This window comes from Pleurodeles waltl, chromosome 7 (genome assembly GCF_031143425.1).
Source record: "Pleurodeles waltl isolate 20211129_DDA chromosome 7, aPleWal1.hap1.20221129, whole genome shotgun sequence".
Lineage (NCBI taxonomy): Eukaryota > Metazoa > Chordata > Amphibia > Caudata > Salamandridae > Pleurodeles > Pleurodeles waltl.
The window spans coordinates 1,532,364,082-1,532,381,923 of NC_090446.1; the positions used below are offsets into that span (position 1 = coordinate 1,532,364,082).

General features: G+C 48.3%; 1 protein-coding gene across 5 annotated transcripts in view; it reads left to right on the top strand.

The window, feature by feature from the left end:
• Positions 1–17,842, top strand: part of CIC (capicua transcriptional repressor) — a 410,013-nt gene that overhangs the window by 189,199 nt on the left and 202,972 nt on the right. For all 5 annotated transcript variants that reach the window (XM_069201390.1, XM_069201393.1, XM_069201394.1 and 2 more), the window contains one exon: positions 9,791–9,888. In XM_069201390.1, coding sequence (XP_069057491.1) covers positions 9,791–9,888 — 98 coding nt within the window. The remainder of the gene's footprint in view (positions 1–9,790; positions 9,889–17,842) is intronic.

Consider the following 17,842-nt stretch of genomic DNA (forward strand, 5'->3'; position numbering starts at 1 on the left):
TGCCCAACTGTTGTAATGCTTGTGCTCCTTCCCACATCCTCTGTATAAAAGGTCCTTTTCAGTCTTCTCTTGACAACAGCGGCATTTATCTTATATATGGTGGTAATAACCAGAACCACATCAGAATCCTGAAACGTCTTGAAATCAAATCGAAGATAAGCATGTGATTCCTTCTGAGGTGTGCGTCTCCACCGTGGTGGGTGCGTCACTGTGGTTGATCCTTCGCTTAAGATGGAGTCATCCACCTGAGTTGCCTTTGACATAGAACTGTTGTTCTCTACACAAGTGAGTTGTGACCAGGAATGTGCTTTGGCACCTCCACTGCCCACATCCTTCGCTATAGCTCACTTACGCGTTGACTACTAGAGTGGAGTAGGGAACCTTCTTGTCAAAGCCTGGAGTACAGTTCTGAGAACTGGTGACCTCCATCTCAGGCATAATTCACTACGCCTCTGCCTAAGGCCCATCTACCAGGAACTAAATCCTATCTCAATAGCTCCTCCGGCGATGACCGTGATGGCCGTCTCATCATCCCCTTCTATAGCATAAGCGCCAGCCCCCACTAACACCAGCGTCATTGTTAACTCTCTCCATCAACACCTGCACTTCAATCACTGTTGAAACTTCGTGCATTGGCAACCACAGTTGAGCAGCTGCAGATACGTCTGGTTGAATAGATTTGTTTAGTTTTGTTGTATAATTAGGGTAGGAAGCTGGCCTGGTGTGTGGTGGGTACCTACGGTACTTACACCTTATACCAGGTCCAGGTGTCCCCTCTTAGTGAAGTGTAGGCAGTGTCTAGAAGCCAGGTAGCTGTGGATAAGCAGCCAAGGCTTATCAATACCACTGTAGTCGCACAGCACTTACACACATGAAAGAAAACGGCTGTTCAAAAATAAAGGTACTTTATTTTTGGAACAAATCATCACAAAATACTAGACCGGTAACTCACCTTTAGGAGGAAAGTATTATACTAAATATATACACTAGCAATCAGAAATAGGCATAGAAAAGGTTAGAAACAGTGCAAATAGCAATAACCAGTAGTGATCCTAGGGAGAGCACAAACCATAGACTAAAAAAATTGAATGCGAACAAGGTACCCCCACCTAGGTAAGTAAAATGTGTAGAGGGGAGTTGGGGGTATTAGAAAACCACAAGGGTAAGTAACACAGTACCCCCCTACCCCTCCCACCCCACTGACCCCCCTCTCCGCCCCCGCGACCAGGAATGCAGGAGTAAAACACGGGATTTTCCTCAAACCACCCAAATTAAGAAAAGAAGAAAAGAAGACACCCAGAGAAGTCTGCAAGAAACCCAGCGCTGTATTCCTGTGGAGAGAGGGGACCAAGTCCAGGAGGAGTAGGCGCTACTACCCACCCAGCTGTGCATGCAGGAGTTCGTCAACGGTGAGGAAGAACAGGCCAGCACTGCAGCCCTGGATCCGGTGAAGTGCTCCTGATGGATGCAGATGAAGCCCCACGCTGGGAGGAAGATTGCTGATGGGTGTCGGTGCAGGAATTCCACCAACAAGCCTTGACAAAGGGAAACTCGCGGTTAGTCGGAAAGAGGTGCTGCCGGGGACCAGCAATGCCCAGAAGGGGATGTCACCGGGGAACATCAGTGTCGCAGAGAGTCCACAGGAGCAGAGGCAGCAACCACAGGAGTCCCACAGGACGGGGACACAGGAGCCTCAGAAGGAGCCCACGCAGCACTACAAAAGAGGATCTCACGCCGCAGGAGAACCACGCAGGAGGTTGTGCTTTGCAGGATGGAGTGCTGTGGGCCGGAGTTACACGTCGCCTGAAGATCCCCTGGAGGAGATGCAAACAAGCCTTGGCAGCTGCAAGGGACGCAGTGCACAGGGGTGCTGTCCTGCGTGGGAAGGCAAAGGCTTACCTCCACCAAAGTTGGACAGCTGGCAGAGAGGACCAAGAGGACTGCTCCAGACCACCATGCGTGATGCAGAATCCACGCAGATCAGCAGGAGAGGTCGACGCTTGATACCAAACATGACTAGGTTCGGAGTTAACATTATGTAGCTGGTCATAGGTAGTGACCTGTATCCAGTACACGTGTAAAATGGGGTCCCCCGCAATCACAAAGTCCAGGAAAATGGATCTGGAGTTTGTGGGGGCACTCTGAGCTGAGAGGGCCTACCGTAGGCGTGACTTATAGTGACTTATAGTGACCTGTAGTGTAAACAGGTGCATGCACCCGTTTCACACAGGCTGCAATGGCATGCCTGCAGAACTCTTTGCATGGGCTCCCTATGGGTGGCAGAATAACTGCTGCAGCCCATAGGGATCCCCTGGAAACCCAGTGCCCCAGTTACCTAGGTACCCAATACTAGGGACTTACATGGGGGACCAGTATGTGAATTGTGGGAAGAAAAAGGCACAATTTAGGGGAGAGAGCAAAGCTACTGCGGTCCTGGTTAGCAAGAACCCAGTAGACACAGTCAAACATACTGACAACAGGCAGAAAAGTGGGGTAACGATGCCAAGAAAGAGGGCACTTTCCTACAGCTAGGGAGGATGTTGCAGCGGACTCCTGTTTCCTCTTGCTCCTTAGGATGTGTACAGCAATTGACAACTGCACTGTTAATAGTGTGCGCTACAGCAGAGGATCGAAGAGCGTGGACAAATCTACAAGAACGTATGCTTTGCGCGTGGATCACAGGTTGCTGTCTACATTATTGCTGGAGCAGATTTCACTGAGAAGTCTCTCCCCAACCAGCCTCTTAAGTGCTCGAAACTGAAAGAGAAGCAGGCTCTTATCCCGAAGGCTCTGCTTATTGTACCTTCAGCTGAAGGTTAAGTGCCCAGACCTGCAGGAAATGTTTTCCCCAAGCTACAAGAACACCAGCGCTCCTAAACACAGAATAATCATACCAACTAACCACCACTCCAGCCAGAGACCCCACTCCCTGTACAGCCGTCTGTCCCTCTGTATCCTCCGCTGGAGCTCACACAGGTCTGACACGAGAGCAGGAGGGTGATGATGCTGAAGAGGATGAATTAGAAGACACGCCAACTTACATGGATGAATGGGGCAATTTCATAGCACCTACAACTGAACCCACTAGGCTTCCCCCAGCAGATTCTTCTCCAGACGGCCTAACAAAGTTACATGTCCTCATAGAACAGGCTTTGAATAGGTTTGAGATCCCCATGCCCAGCAATGAAACAGTTTTTTTTTTTTTCTACACGATTTCCATGAACCCAGTATGAAATATGTAAAAATAATTTAGATCATTGACCATGTCTGAAAGGAAGGACTACAGCTCAATCAGGTACCAGTACGAGTGCAGCACTTGCTGTATAACTAGATTAGAAATATACAGCTCCGGGAAATATTCCACTATACACCACACATTACCTAAGCGCTGGTTCAGGTATTAAGCTGGCAGCATCAACAATCCAGAAATCTGACCAACGCTTCTACAGTGCTTCTGGGTGAAAGTCATACGGCTGGATCTCAAATGATGTAATGCAGAGAGATCACCAAAGGCCCGCATTGCCTTTTCCGAGAAGATCCCCTTCCAGTGCCTTTGTCTGAGGAAATGGGGTATACTATATGGTGTGGCTTTGAAATAAGATCCACTGGCTTTTCTTGTGGTATCCATGGATCACTGATGGACTTACCATTTGATGGCACTCATCTCTTTGGGGACAATGCAAACTTGGTCCTGGAGCACTTTATAGAGAGCAGAGGTACATGTGTGGCAGTATGCCCTGTAGTTTCGCCATTTTCGTGGTTTTGAACAGGGACAATGCCAAGGCTCCTCTGCAGCAGCTGAACCCTCCGTCCTTTCAAGGTTGATGATCCAGCAGGCAACATCCAGGTCCTAAGTGACATCATACTACTCAGTTCGAACAAAACGCACTCACCCGCTTCAGAACTCCTCGTGTTTGCCATCTGTGGCCATGGCCATCCCGTTGGGGCAGGATAAGGTTTTACCTCCACGGGTGGCAGATCATCACATAAGACGGATGGATGCTGCATGGTTCAAGCTGGTTGTGCATCCTCTTGAGGGAAGTTCAGACTCTCTTGGACAAGGGGGGGCATTGAAATGGCCCCAGCATCGGAAATATGGACTGGGTGCTACTCTCGTTATTTCCTGGTGCCGAAAAAGGATGAAGGACTATTTTAGATCTTCATCCTCTGAACTTTTTTCTGAAAAAGGTAAGTTCAAGATGTTCACTGTGGCCCAAGTCCTATCTGCAGTGGATCCAGGTGACTGAATAATGGCATTGCATTTGCAGGATGCAGATCTAGGTGGGCCATGAATGTTTACAGTTTTCTGTGCTCTCTTCAGCCTCACCAGCGACCCTCGGGGGTTCACGGAAATGGTGGTGGTGGTCAGTGCACTGCAAATCTTCAAAGGTTGGGAATACCAGTCTTCCTATGCGTCAACAGTTGGTTGCAAAAGGTGTCCCCGCCTAAGTCAGTCATGGACCACCTCCAAATGATAGCACATGTCCTTGCATCTTTGTGCCGCAGTCACACCTGTCTCCTGAGCCACTTTCTATACAGTGCTATGTCAGGCCTTTTATCCAGGACAAAGACATTCTGCTCTGATTCAAATGCTTCTCCTTTGATTCTGAGTCTCAGGGAGGGTAGCTTTGAGACCTCTTAGCCTCCTGTATCCTGCTAATGAACTACACCAGGTGGGACATGCAGGCTCCCCTGTGGAATCTGAAGTCTCGGTGGGCTCTGCCCCAAAGGAAACTGTTTGATCTCATCCAGGTGTCAAAGGAGACTGTACAAGATCTGCACTGGCTATTGGACCAGTGGCAGGTGCCTCTCCTTACCCCACCCAGGATTGGCAGCAGTGACCGCAGAGGCGAATACCTGCCTTCACATCCATTTGTTAGAGTTGTGAGTGATTAATCTTGCCTTCCTCCCATCCATCAAGGGAGGGCTCACCAGACAACACCCCGACCGTGTGGTATTGCAACAAGACACGGACAACACCCCGACCGTGTGGTATTGCAACAAGACACGGACATCACCCCGACCGTGTGGTATTGCAACAAGACCCCGACCGTGTGGTATTGCAACAAGACCCCAGCCGTGTGGTATTGCAACAAGACCCCAGCCGTGTGGTATTGCAACAAGACCCCAGCCGTGTGGTATTGCAACAAGTAGGGTGGAGTGGGGTCTTAGATTCTTTTCCAGGAGGCTGTGTGCCTTTGGAGCTGGCTGAACCTTCAGGGATTCTTCCTCCTAGTCTTCCACCTGACAGAATCTTTAAACTCCAGGGCGGATGAGCTGAGACAGTGTTGCCTAGGTGATTGCAAATGGCAGTCGCACTCACTGGTGGCACAGAATGACCATCAAGAAAGTGCAGTGTCCAAAATTTTGTGTGTTGCACTTCCCAAGACGATTCTATCTCGGAGACGCTTTGCACCTAAAGTGGGGCACGGGACTCTTTGCCTACCTGCCTCTACTGCCCAGTCAATTTAGTAGCTCTGGATTTGGCCAGGAGATTGTAGTACCCATGTCCTCTGGTCATGAGCATCAGCCCCTTAATTCACCTGCCACTTTGGAAGAATCTTCTCTTGGAGCAGCAGGGCAGTTTATACCTCCAGGTGTGGAGATAGAATGACGACAGTTGGCTCTCGTGCACCTCGCTCCCCATCAAATACCCACAGCCCGTGCATTGGCATGTGCAGTACCTGTCTTGGGCATCTATCAGACTACACTGTGGGCGAGTGTTCACATGTTTGTGCCTTGGTAGCCAGGTCCTACGGAGGGAAGCAGCACTTTCCTATTTCCGTCTTGCAGGATTTGTTGGTTTGAGGCATTCCAAAGACCTTCCACCTTGGTAGGTACTGCTGTGGTATCTGTGCATAAGGTGAGGTATTTACTGTTAGAAGTATCCATCAGAAGAAAGAGTTGCTTCCCTTCAGCAGCACTTTTTGTGGTGTAGCCACCGTATCCTCGCAGGCCCTCACACCTCCCCGTTCCAGCTTGTTTTCTGTCTTTAAAAAGGTTCCAATTTAGTGATCTGTACACTGTAGGATTTGATTAATTAAGAGCTTTGCATCTGACGGTGCACGCAGAATTATAAAAGAAATATGAGAGCGTGCAGGGGTGACCGCTCCATGTGGCTCCAGAGTCTTTTCTGTTTTGAGGCAAAGTTTACATGGCGCCCCCTGTTGGTGCAGAAGGGAATTGCTGAGAAAAGTCTGGCCCCTGGTGAGTATTCACACAAAGAGAGATCTGTAGTTAGACAGACTGTGCACCAATACTTTATGTTAACGCCGTTGGCTTCAGAGGTGCATCTCTGATACTTCCATTAAATGTTGCCAAGAGGGAGCAGTGGGGCCTAGGTGGGAGACTGCTGTATAATCGACTTTGTGCGCCTTCCACAATAGGTTTGCTGTTTGAGGGTAATTCAGATTCGCATAACACTCTTCCACCTCTTCTGGTGTAGATACATTTTACATACCCTAATTGTTAAACAGAGTCCTCCACTTTATTGTCACAAATGACACTTGTGGGAATTGGGGTCTGATGGACAACATCATACGCCCTCCACCTAACCTTGGCCTTAAGCAGTGGGGCTCTCTGCCAGAGCATCTGAGATCTTGCCCTTCGCTGCCCACAGTTTGAAGACAACTAAAGACGTAGCTGTTTTAATCGCCTGAGCCGGGATTACCGCTTCTGCTGCATAGCGCCGGGAGTCCCTGAGAGGGTAGCTGCTTGCCCTGTACAAGCAGTTAACTCCGCAAGCAGTGAAAGCTTTGTTTCACTGTTGTGATCCTCAACCACTAGAGGGCACCGGATGCACAGAATGCATGTTGAAGCGCTTTATGCTGCTAAACTGCTGTTTCTGTAACTACTGCTGAGCAGCAACTGGTTCATGACCCAAGAGAAGAGCTCGTCAATGGTCGCGGCTTGTCGGTTCCTCTGCGTCGTCTTCTCACATTACGCTGCTCTAGCGGTCTTCAGAAGATGAGAACTCTGCAGAATGCGCATCTGCTTCAGAAGAGCACCTTACTCAACCACTGCCAATGGCCTCTCTGACAATATCGTGCTGCTCCCACGGATTCATCTTAAGCCTTGCACATCCCGCCCGGTCACATTGAAGGCTCAGTGTTTGTCCCTTTCATTCAGACAATATCGTGCTGCCCCCACGGATTCATCTTGAGCCTTGCACCGCCCGGTCACATTGAAGGCTCAATGTCTGTCCCTTTCATTCTGACAATATCGTGCTGCTCCCACAGATTCATCTTAAGCCTTGCACCTCCCGCCCGGTCACATTGAAGGCTCAATGTCTGTCCCTTTCATTCTGACAATATCGTGCTGCTCCCACAGATTCATCTTCAGCCTTGCACCTCCCGCCCGGTCACATTGAAGGCTTAATATCTGTCCCTTTCATTCTGACAATATCGTGTTGCTCCCACGGATTCATCTTAAGCCTTGCACCGCCCGGTCACATTGAAGGCTCCATGTCTGTCCCTTTCATTCTGACAATATCGTGGAGCTCCCACAGATTAATCTTAAGCCTTGCACCGCCCGGTCACATTGAAGGCTCCATGTCTGTCCCTTTTATTCTGACAATATTGTGCTGCTCCCACGGATTCATCTTCAGCCTTGCACCGCCCGGTCACATTGAAGGCTCAATGTCTGTCCCTTTCATTCTGACAATATTGTGCTGCTCCCACGGATTCATCTTATGCCTTACACCTCCCGCCCGGTCACATTGAAGGCTCAGTGTTTGTCCCTTTCATTCTGACAATATCGTGCTGCTCCCACGGATTCATCTTGAGCCTTGCACCGCCCGGTCACATTGAAGGCTCAATGTCTGTCCCTTTCATTCTGACAATATCGTGCTGCTCCCACGGATTCATCTTAAGCCTTGCACATCCCGCCCGGTCACATTGAAGGCTCAGTGTTTGTCCCTTTCATTCTGACAATATCGTGCTGCCCCCACGGATTCATCTTGAGCCTTGCACCGCCCGGTCACATTGAAGGCTCAATGTCTGTCTCTTTCATTCTGACAATATCGTGCTGCTCCCACAGATTCATCTTAAGCCTTGCACCTCCCGCCCGGTCACATTGAAGGCTCAATGTCTGTCCCTTTCATTCTGACAATATCGTGCTGCTCCCACAGATTCATCTTCAGCCTTGCACCTCCCGCCCGGTCACATTGAAGGCTTAATATCTGTCCCTTTCATTCTGACAATATCGTGTTGCTCCCACGGATTCATCTTAAGCCTTGCACCGCCCGGTCACATTGAAGGCTTAATATCTGTCCCTTTCATTCTGACAATATCGTGTTGCTCCCACAGATTCATCTTAAGCCTTGCACCGCCCGGCACATTGAAGGCTCAATGTCTGTCCCTTTCATTCTGACAATATCGTGTTGCTCCCACGGATTCATCTTAAGCCTTGCACCTCCCGCCCGTTCACATTGAAGGCTCAATGTCTGTCCCTTTCATTCTGACAATATCGTGTTGCTCCCACAGATTCATCTTAAGCCTTGCACCTCCCGCCCGTTCACATTGAAGGCTCAATGTCTGTCCCTTTCATTCTGACAATATTGTGTTGCTCCCACAGATTCATCTTAAGCCTTCCACCTCCCGCCCGTTCACATTGAAGGCTCAATGTCTGTCCCTTTCATTCTGACAATATCGTGTTGCTCCCACAGATTCATCTTAAGCCTTGCACCTCCCGCCCGTTCACATTGAAGGCTCAATGTCTGTCCCTTTCATTCTGACAAGATCGTGTTGCTCCCACAGATTCATCTTAAGCCTTCCACCTCCCGCCCGTTCACATTGAAGGCTCAATGTCTGTCCCTTTCATTCTGACAATATCGTGTTGCTCCCACAGATTCATCTTAAGCCTTGCACCTCCCGCCCGTTCACATTGAAGGCTCAATGTCTGTCCCTTTCATTCTGACAATATCGTGCTGCTCCCACGGATTCATCTTAAGCCTTGCACCGCCCGGTCACATTGAAGGCTCCATGTCTGTCCCTTTCATTCTGACAATATCGTGTTGCTCCCACGGATTCATGTTAAGCCTTGCACCGCCCGTTCACATTGAAGGCTCAATGTCTGTCCCTTTCATTCTGACAATATCGTGTTGCTCCCACGGATTCATCTTCAGCCTTGCACCGCCCGGTCACATTGACGGCTCAATGTCTGTCCCTTTCATTCTGACAATATCGTGTTGCTCCCACAGCTTCATCTTAAGCCTTACACCTCCCGCCCGGTCACATTGAAGGCTCAATGTCTGTCCCTTTCATTGTGCGACGATCTCGCTTGTACTGATTCATTGGGTAAGAATTGAGTAAGAGGGTTGGAGGACAGCGCATCCTTTATCTGTTAGGCCTGATGTTGCTCCAAGTTCACGCCTCACTCCTGAAAATTGACCCTGCAAGGTCCCATATTACAAATGTGCACTGGGAGCCACATCAGAAGAAAACACACGCAGCAGGAAATATGTATCCGCTTCCAAGGCTGTTAGTAAAGGGAAATCATACGCTTCATGGATATGTGCTCAAAGCAGCCTCCTGTGGCTGGGCTCCTCTTCTACCTTCACTGGCAGAAAGGGCTCCACTAGACCCCCAGCTTAGTCACTCACTCTGGCCACGAATAATGACCGACCTTCTAGCTCACCTCTAAATGTTCGTGATGATGTCCGTCTCACCAGCTCCTCTCATCTTATTCTCTCCCTTTCCACTATTTTGTTTATTTGCTACTTTTCTCTTCTTTATCCATGACATGAAATCTGGTGTTTTCTTCTCTCCTGTCCTACATGTTTCCTGCCCAGATGATAGTTTCAGTACTGCAGACATCGACTTGAAATGCAAGGAGCGAGTGACCGACAGTGACTCCGATGGTGCGTCTGGCGACGAGGTGGACAGCAAGGTAAAGGGGATGAAGTGTTGTGGAACTGGGAGGGAGGTGTGTCGTTTAGGTCAAAGGAGAGGCGTATGGTCTAGGGTTAATAAGTTTCACTCTTCTACAGGATGAGTCAGTCTGATCTCATAAGAAAGATCGCCACGTCCTGCTGGAATAGTCTTTTAGAACTCGCCCCATAACAGGGAGCTCTAGAGACTCCGAGGAAAGTTAGTCTGATGCCCCTAGCAGCAGGCTGTGGAGGCTTCAGGTCTCTACTTCCCCCTTCTGCTATGAAGTGCTGTTCAATCCAGGAAGTGTGTGATTGAGACCCAAGAAAGTGAGGGGCGCTGACTTTGAGAGAGAGCCAGTGTTGGACACATACCTGTAAGCATTGCAGGCTCTGGTGCAAACATTTCTAGATCCTCATAGTAGCTGCCGCAGCAATCTCCAGGGAAGAGCCTATCAAGATTCAATCCAGAGAGAGAGCTGAGGGGTTCGTTGAGAAATCTAAATTCTTAATTGGAGCGGAGCTGAAATTCGTGACCATGGCCTAGCTCCACGTTTGTGCGGTGTACTGGAACACAGCGCTCAGGCTTTTTCACTGGCTTCGAGTGAGTTAGCTCAAAGGTTTGCTGCCTCACAAGGAAATCTGTACCATTAAGGTAGTTGGAAACTGTCGCATTGGCAGCTTTATAGTATGGTGGGCTCGATGTGTGATTACTGTCTTTTTCCCAGCTTGGATCTGGTTTTAGCCCTCTCAAGACTTTCCAAAGGTTTGTGTTTGAACTCCTCCCCAACCATCAACGTAAGGCCCTTTGGTCTTGGATTAGTTTGAGATTGTTGGGCATATTCTCTGTAGGTTCTGTTGTTTGCCAACAATGTCCCTGTTTTTCAGGTACAATTCTTTACCATTTGGATAGTCGAGGCACTCCCTTTGGGTCTTCATTCTCCCTGGGCAGTAAGGTCGAGCTGTCAAAGCCTTACTTCATATAGGAAACAGTTCAGATTTTCAGAGACCAGTTTGTGGTCTTGATGTTTTTAATTAGGACAGATGTAGTGTCCATTCAACACCTTGGGTTACAGATGTTAGGGGCCTGTTTCTTGGAAACTGCAATTCCCTCTCAAGATTTTCTGGTGGTGCAGACACCTACTGGTAGGAACCTAGATCTTCACCAAGGGAAACTAGTCATCAGGGTATGACTAAGCTACAGTTTTAACCAGTCATAGCTCTGTGACTGGCAGGGCTGGCTAGATGGTTCAGGCAGTTCTGCACTAAGGACGACCGGATACAGAAGCAAGACTTGTGCCTTGCTGAAAATTGACCACCAAATTTCCCTCGGACCCAGAGGGCAGGTATGTTACCCTAGGAGTATGAGACGGTCGGGAACGATGCTGCTGCTCCTGCAGTGTAGCATCTGTTCTCCCGTAGGAGCAGCACGAGGCTCTCCAGGAGTCAGATCTCTCTTGTGCCCAGCCTGAGAAGGAGGAGTACAGCCCAACAGAGGTTCTGCGTCTGGCAGTGCGCTTGGCTGATGCATGGTCTCCTCAAAGTCTAGTCCATCTCAAGCTACCAGATTGAGGGCACCGGTATTTGTCATAGATTGGTGTCCAGGGCCACAACCCTGAGTCAGCCAAAGTTCTGCCAGTATGGAAGAAGTCCATGTTCGCTGTGTTTGGAAAGCTTCAGTATTTCGAGGTTAAGGGTGTTGTTGTACCTGACCCTTTTTGCAGGGTCATCCCCAAACATTTTGCCTGCCTCTTCCTTTTTTTCTGACCTCGCTTTGTTGGTTTTCGGACTCTGGGCACTTTATCACTGCTGATCAGTGCATGTGCTCTCCCTTCCAAAATTGGTATGATTGAATTACATCTGATTGGCGTATTTAATTTACCTGTAAGTGCCTTGTACAGTGGTATCTCTATACCCAGGGCCTGTAAATTAAACACTACTAGTGGGCCTGCAGCGCTGCTTGTGCCACACACAGAAGTAGCCTTTCAAACCTGTTTCAAGCTTGCCACCGCAGGGCCTGTGCACGCAGTTTGCTACAGTGGCTCAGCATCTAAATGTATTTGCCAGGTCTGGAACTCCGCTTTTACTACATATAGGTCACCCGTAAGGTAGGCCCCACGCAGGCCCTACGCAGCCCCGTGGCAAGGGTGCTGTGTTGGTAAGAGGTAGGACATACGCCTTGTGTGGATTGTCCTGGTAGTGACAAACAGCCTATTTGGAGTGCTGCCTCTCATAGGAGTGCATTGGAAATGCCCTGTTCGATGGCATCTGTCGCTGTAGATACACATGTTCTGCATAGCTCGCCATCTGGTGTTGGGTCAGAGTGTTACAAGTTGTTTTTCTTCGAAGAAGTCTTTCGAGTCACGGGACCGAGTGACTCCTCCTTCTGTCTCCATTGCACATGGGCGTCGACTCCATCTTCGATTGTTTTCTTTCCGCCATCGGGTTCGGACGTGTTCCTGTCGCTCCGAGTTTCGGAACGGAAAGTTAGTAAATATCTGAAGATTTTCGTCGGTATTGTTGCGTTCGGGATCGGCGTAGTTAGATTCAACACCGCATCGAAGGTCGACGCGCTCCGGTGCCCTTCGGGGTAGTTTTCGATCCCCCGTCGGGGCCTGGTCGGCCCGACCGCGTGTACAACAACGCCGATGGAACGGACCCCGTTCCGTTTTTGTCCCAAATGCCACAACAAATACCCGTATACAGACCAACATTTGGTCTGTAACCTGTGCCTGTCACCTGTGCACAGTGAGGAGACTTGTGAGGCCTGTCGCACGTTCCGGTCCCGAAAGACACTCCGTGACCGTCGAGCCAGGAGACTTCAGATGGCGTCCACGCCGACAGCGCACCGAGAGTTCGAGGAACAAGAGGAAGAAGAAACCTTTTCGATCCACGAATCGGACTCCGAGGAATTCGACGATCAAAGAACCTTGAGTAAGACGTCGAAAACAACACATAAGAAAAGTGACAAGGCCCAGGGGACGCCACTGCCACCAGGCCATGGCTCCACCCATAAATTCGGTGACCGACCATCGGCACCGAAAAAGGCCCAAACAGTGCCGAGATCGTCCGACTCCGGTCGAGACACCGGCATGCAGCCTTCTCGGGATCGAGAAAGTGCTGGAGAAAAGCAACGACACCGAGATAGCGGTGTAGAAACGGCTCGACGCCGAGACAGCGGCACCGACGAAGATCGACGCCGAGAGGTTTCGACTCCAAAAAAGAAAAAAGCCACCTCGGAGCCGAAAAAAGATACAGACAGGGTTTCGGTGCCGAAACAACCCGTAACCGACCCAGGTCCAGGCTCTTATACAGAGGAGCAATCACTGTCCTCTCAGATGCGAAAGCATAGGTTTGAGGAAGAGCTGCAATCCACCGAAGTGGACCATACGCAAAAACGTATTTTCATACAGCAGGGAACAGGAAAAATAAGCACCCTTCCCCCTATTAGAAGAAAAAGGAGACTGGAGTTTCAAACAGACCAGGCGCCACAAACCAAAATGGTGAAAAAGGTGACTCCGCCACCCTCTCCTCCACCTGTAATTAACGTCTCACCAGCACAAACTCCGTCACATTCCCCGGCTCACACCACCATGAGCCAAGGTGACCAGGATCAAGACGCTTGGGACTTATATGACGCCCCAGTGTCGGACAACAGTCCGGAGGCATGTCCAACGAAGCCCTCACCACCAGAAGACAGCTCAGCATACTCTCAAGTGGTGGCTAGAGCGGCACAATTCCACAACGTAAACCTCCACTCAGAACAAGTCGAGGATGACTTTTTATTCAACACCCTCTCCTCCACCCACAGCTCCTACCAAAGCCTGCCTATGCTGCCAGGGATGCTTCGGCACGCCAAGGAAATCTTCAAGGAGCCGGTCAAAAGTAGGGCAATAACGCCAAGGGTGGAAAAGAAATATAAGGCACCTCCTACAGACCTTGTTTTCATCACCACACAGCTGCCACCAGATTCCGTCGTAGTAGGAGCAGCTCGGAAAAGAGCCAACTCCCACACATCTGGGGATGCACCGCCCCCAGATAAAGAGAGCCGCAAGTTCGATGCAGCTGGGAAAAGAGTCGCAGTACAAGCTGCAAACCAGTGGCGCATCGCTAACTCTCAAGCACTACTTGCGCGCTATGACAGAGCCCATTGGGATGAGATGCAACACCTCATTGAGAATCTACCCAAGGAACTACAAAAGAGGGCAAAGCAGGTGGTTGAGGAAGGACAGAACATATCAAATAACCAGATACGATCTTCTATGGACGCAGCAGACACAGCTGCAAGAACAATTAATACATCTGTGACCATTAGAAGGCACGCATGGCTAAGAACGTCTGGGTTCAAACCAGAGATACAGCAGGCAGTGCTCAATATGCCATTCAACGAAAAACAACTGTTCGGACCAGAAGTTGACACGGCAATCGAAAAACTTAAAAAAGACACTGACACTGCTAAAGCCATGGGCGCACTCTACTTCCCGCAGAGCAACCTATAGCACCTTCCGCAAGACAACCTTTAGAGGGGGGTTTCGGGGTCAGGCCACACAAGCCAGCACCTCGCAGGCAACACCGTCCAGCTACCAGGGACAGTACAGGGGAGGCTTTCGGGGCCAATACAGAGGAGGGCAATTCCCTAGGAATAGAGGAAAATTTCAAAGCCCCAAAACCCCTACAACCAAGCAGTGACTCACATGTCACTCACCCCCTCCACACAACACCAGTGGGGGGAAGAATAGGTCAGTATTACCAAGCATGGGAGGAAATAACTACAGACACTTGGGTCTTAGCAATTATCCAACATGGTTATTGCATAGAATTCCTACAATTCCCTCCAAACATACCACCAAAAGCACAGAAATTGTCAAAACAACATTCCGACCTTCTAGAAATAGAAGTTCAAGCACTATTGCAAAAGAATGCAATCGAATTAGTACCAAACACACAAACAAACACAGGAGTCTATTCACTGTACTTCTTAATACCAAAAAAGGACAAAACACTGAGACCAATCCTAGACCTCAGAATACTAAACACCTACATCAAATCAGACCACTTTCACATGGTCACGCTACAAGAAGTGTTACCATTGCTAAAACTACAGGACTACATGACAACCTTAGACCTCAAAGACGCGTATTTCCATATACCAATACATCAATCGCACAGAAAATACCTACGGTTCGTATTCAAAGGAATACATTACCAATTCAAAGTATTGCCTTTTGGTTTAACAACCGCACAAAGAGTCTTTACAAAATGTCTAGCAGTAGTGGCTGCACACATCAGAAGGCAACAAATACATGTATTCCCGTATCTAGACGACTGGCTAATCAAAACCAATTCACTAACAAAGTGCTTACACCACACAAATCAAATCATACAAACCCTCTACAAACTAGGTTTCACCGTCAACTTTGCAAAATCCAACATTTTGCCGTGCAAAGTACAACAATACCTGGGAGCCATAATAGACACAACAAAAGGAGTAGCCACTCCAAGTCCACAAAGAATTCAAAATTTCAACAAGATCATACAACGCATGTATCCAACACAAACAATACAAGCAAAGATGATATTACAACTCCTAGGCATGATGTCCTCATGCATAGCCATTGTCCCGAACGCAAAACTGCACATGAGGCCCTTACAACAGTGCCTAGCATCACAATGGTCACAAGCACAGGGTCACCTTCTAGATCTGGTGTTGATAGACCGCCAAACTTACCTCTCGCTTCTATGGTGGAACAGTATAAATTTAAACAAAGGGCGGCCTTTCCAAGACCCAGTGCCACAATACGTAATAACAACAGATGCTTCCATGACAGGGTGGGGAGCACACCTCGATCAACACAGTATACAAGGACAATGGAACGTACATCAAACAAAACTGCATATAAATCACCTAGAAATGCTAGCAGTTTTTCAAGCATTAAGGGCTTTCCAACCAATTATAACTCACAAATACATTCTTGTCAAAACAGACAACATGACAACAATGTATTATCTAAACAAACAAGGGGGGACACACTCAACGCAGTTGAGCCTGCTGACACAAAAGATATGGCGATGGGCAATTCACAACCACATTCGCCTAATAGCACAGTTTATTCCAGGGATCCAGAATCAACTTGCAGACAATCTCTCTCGAGATCACCAACAGGTCCACGAATGGGAAATTCACCCCCAAATTCTAAACACTTACTTCAGACTCTGGGGAACACCTCAAATAGACTTGTTTGCAACAAAAGAGAACACAAAATGCCAAAACTTCGCATCCAGATACCCTCACAGGCAGTCCCAAGGCAATGCCCTATGGATGAACTGGTCAGGGATATTTGCCTACGCTTTTCCTCCTCTCCCTCTCCTTCCTTATCTGGTAAACAAATTGAGTCAAAACAAACTCAAACTCATATTAATAGCACCAACTTGGGCAAGGCAACCCTGGTACACAACACTGCTAGACCTATCAGTAGTACCCCACATCAAATTGCCCAACAGGCCGGATCTGTTAACACAACACAACCAACAGATCAGACATCCAGATCCAGCATCGCTGAATCTAGCAATCTGGCTCCTGAAATCCTAGAATTCGGACACTTACAACTTACCCAAGAATGTATGGAAGTCATAAAGCAAGCCAGAAGGCCGTCCACTAGGCACTGCTATGCAAGTAAATGGAAGAGGTTTGTTTGCTACTGCCATCATAATCAGATCCAACCTTTACACGCAACTCCAAAGGATGTAGTGGGTTACTTGCTTCACTTACAAAAATCTAACCTAGCCTTCTCTTCCATTAAAATACACCTTGCAGCAATATCTGCATACCTGCAGACTACCTATTCAACTTCCCTATATAGGATACCAGTCATTAAAGCATTCATGGAAGGCCTTAAAAGAATTATACCACCAAGAACACCACCTGTTCCTTCATGGAACTTAAATGTTGTCTTAACAAGACTCATGGGTCCACCTTTTGAACCCATGCACTCCTGCGAAATACAGTTCCTAACCTGGAAGGTGGCATTTCTCATCGCCATTACATCTCTAAGAAGAGTAAGCGAAATTCAGGCGTTTACCATACAAGAACCTTTTATTCAACTACACAAAAATAAAGTCGTCCTAAGGACTAATCCTAAATTTTTACCAAAGGTTATTTCACTGTTCCACCTAAATCAAACAGTGGAACTACCAGTGTTCTTCCCACAGCCAGATTCCGTAGCTGAGAGGGCACTACATACATTAGATGTCAAAAGAGCATTAATGTACTACATTGTCAGAACGAAAAACATCAGAAAGACTAAACAACTATTTATTGCATTCCAAAAACCTCATGCAGGAAACCCAATATCAAAACAAGGTATAGCCAGATGGATAGTTAAATGCATCCAAATCTGCTACCTTAAAGCAAAACGACAACTGCCCATTACACCAAGGGCACACTCAACCAGAAAAAAAGGTGCTACCATGGCCTTTCTAGGAAACATCCCAATGCAAGAAATATGTAAGGCAGCCACATGGTCTACGCCACACACGTTCACCAAGCACTACTGTGTAGACGTGCTATCCGCACAGCAAGCCACAGTAGGTCAAGCCGTGTTAAGAACATTATTTCAAACCACTTCCATTCCTACAGGCTGAGCCACCGCTTTTGGGGAGATAACTGCTTACTAGTCTATGCAGAACATGTGTATCTACAGCGACAGATGCCATCGAACTGAAAATGTCACTTACCCAGTGTACATCTGTTCGTGGCATCAGTCGCTGGAGATTCACATGTGCCCACCCGCCTCCCCGGGAGCCTGTAGCAGTTCGGAAGTTAGCTTCAACTTTGTACATTTGTATATATATTATTTTAACCTTAAATAGGTACATACTTAGTCACTCCATTGCATGGGCACTATTACTACAACACAACTCCTACCTCACCCTCTGCGGGGAAAACAATCGAAGATGGAGTCGACGCCCATGCGC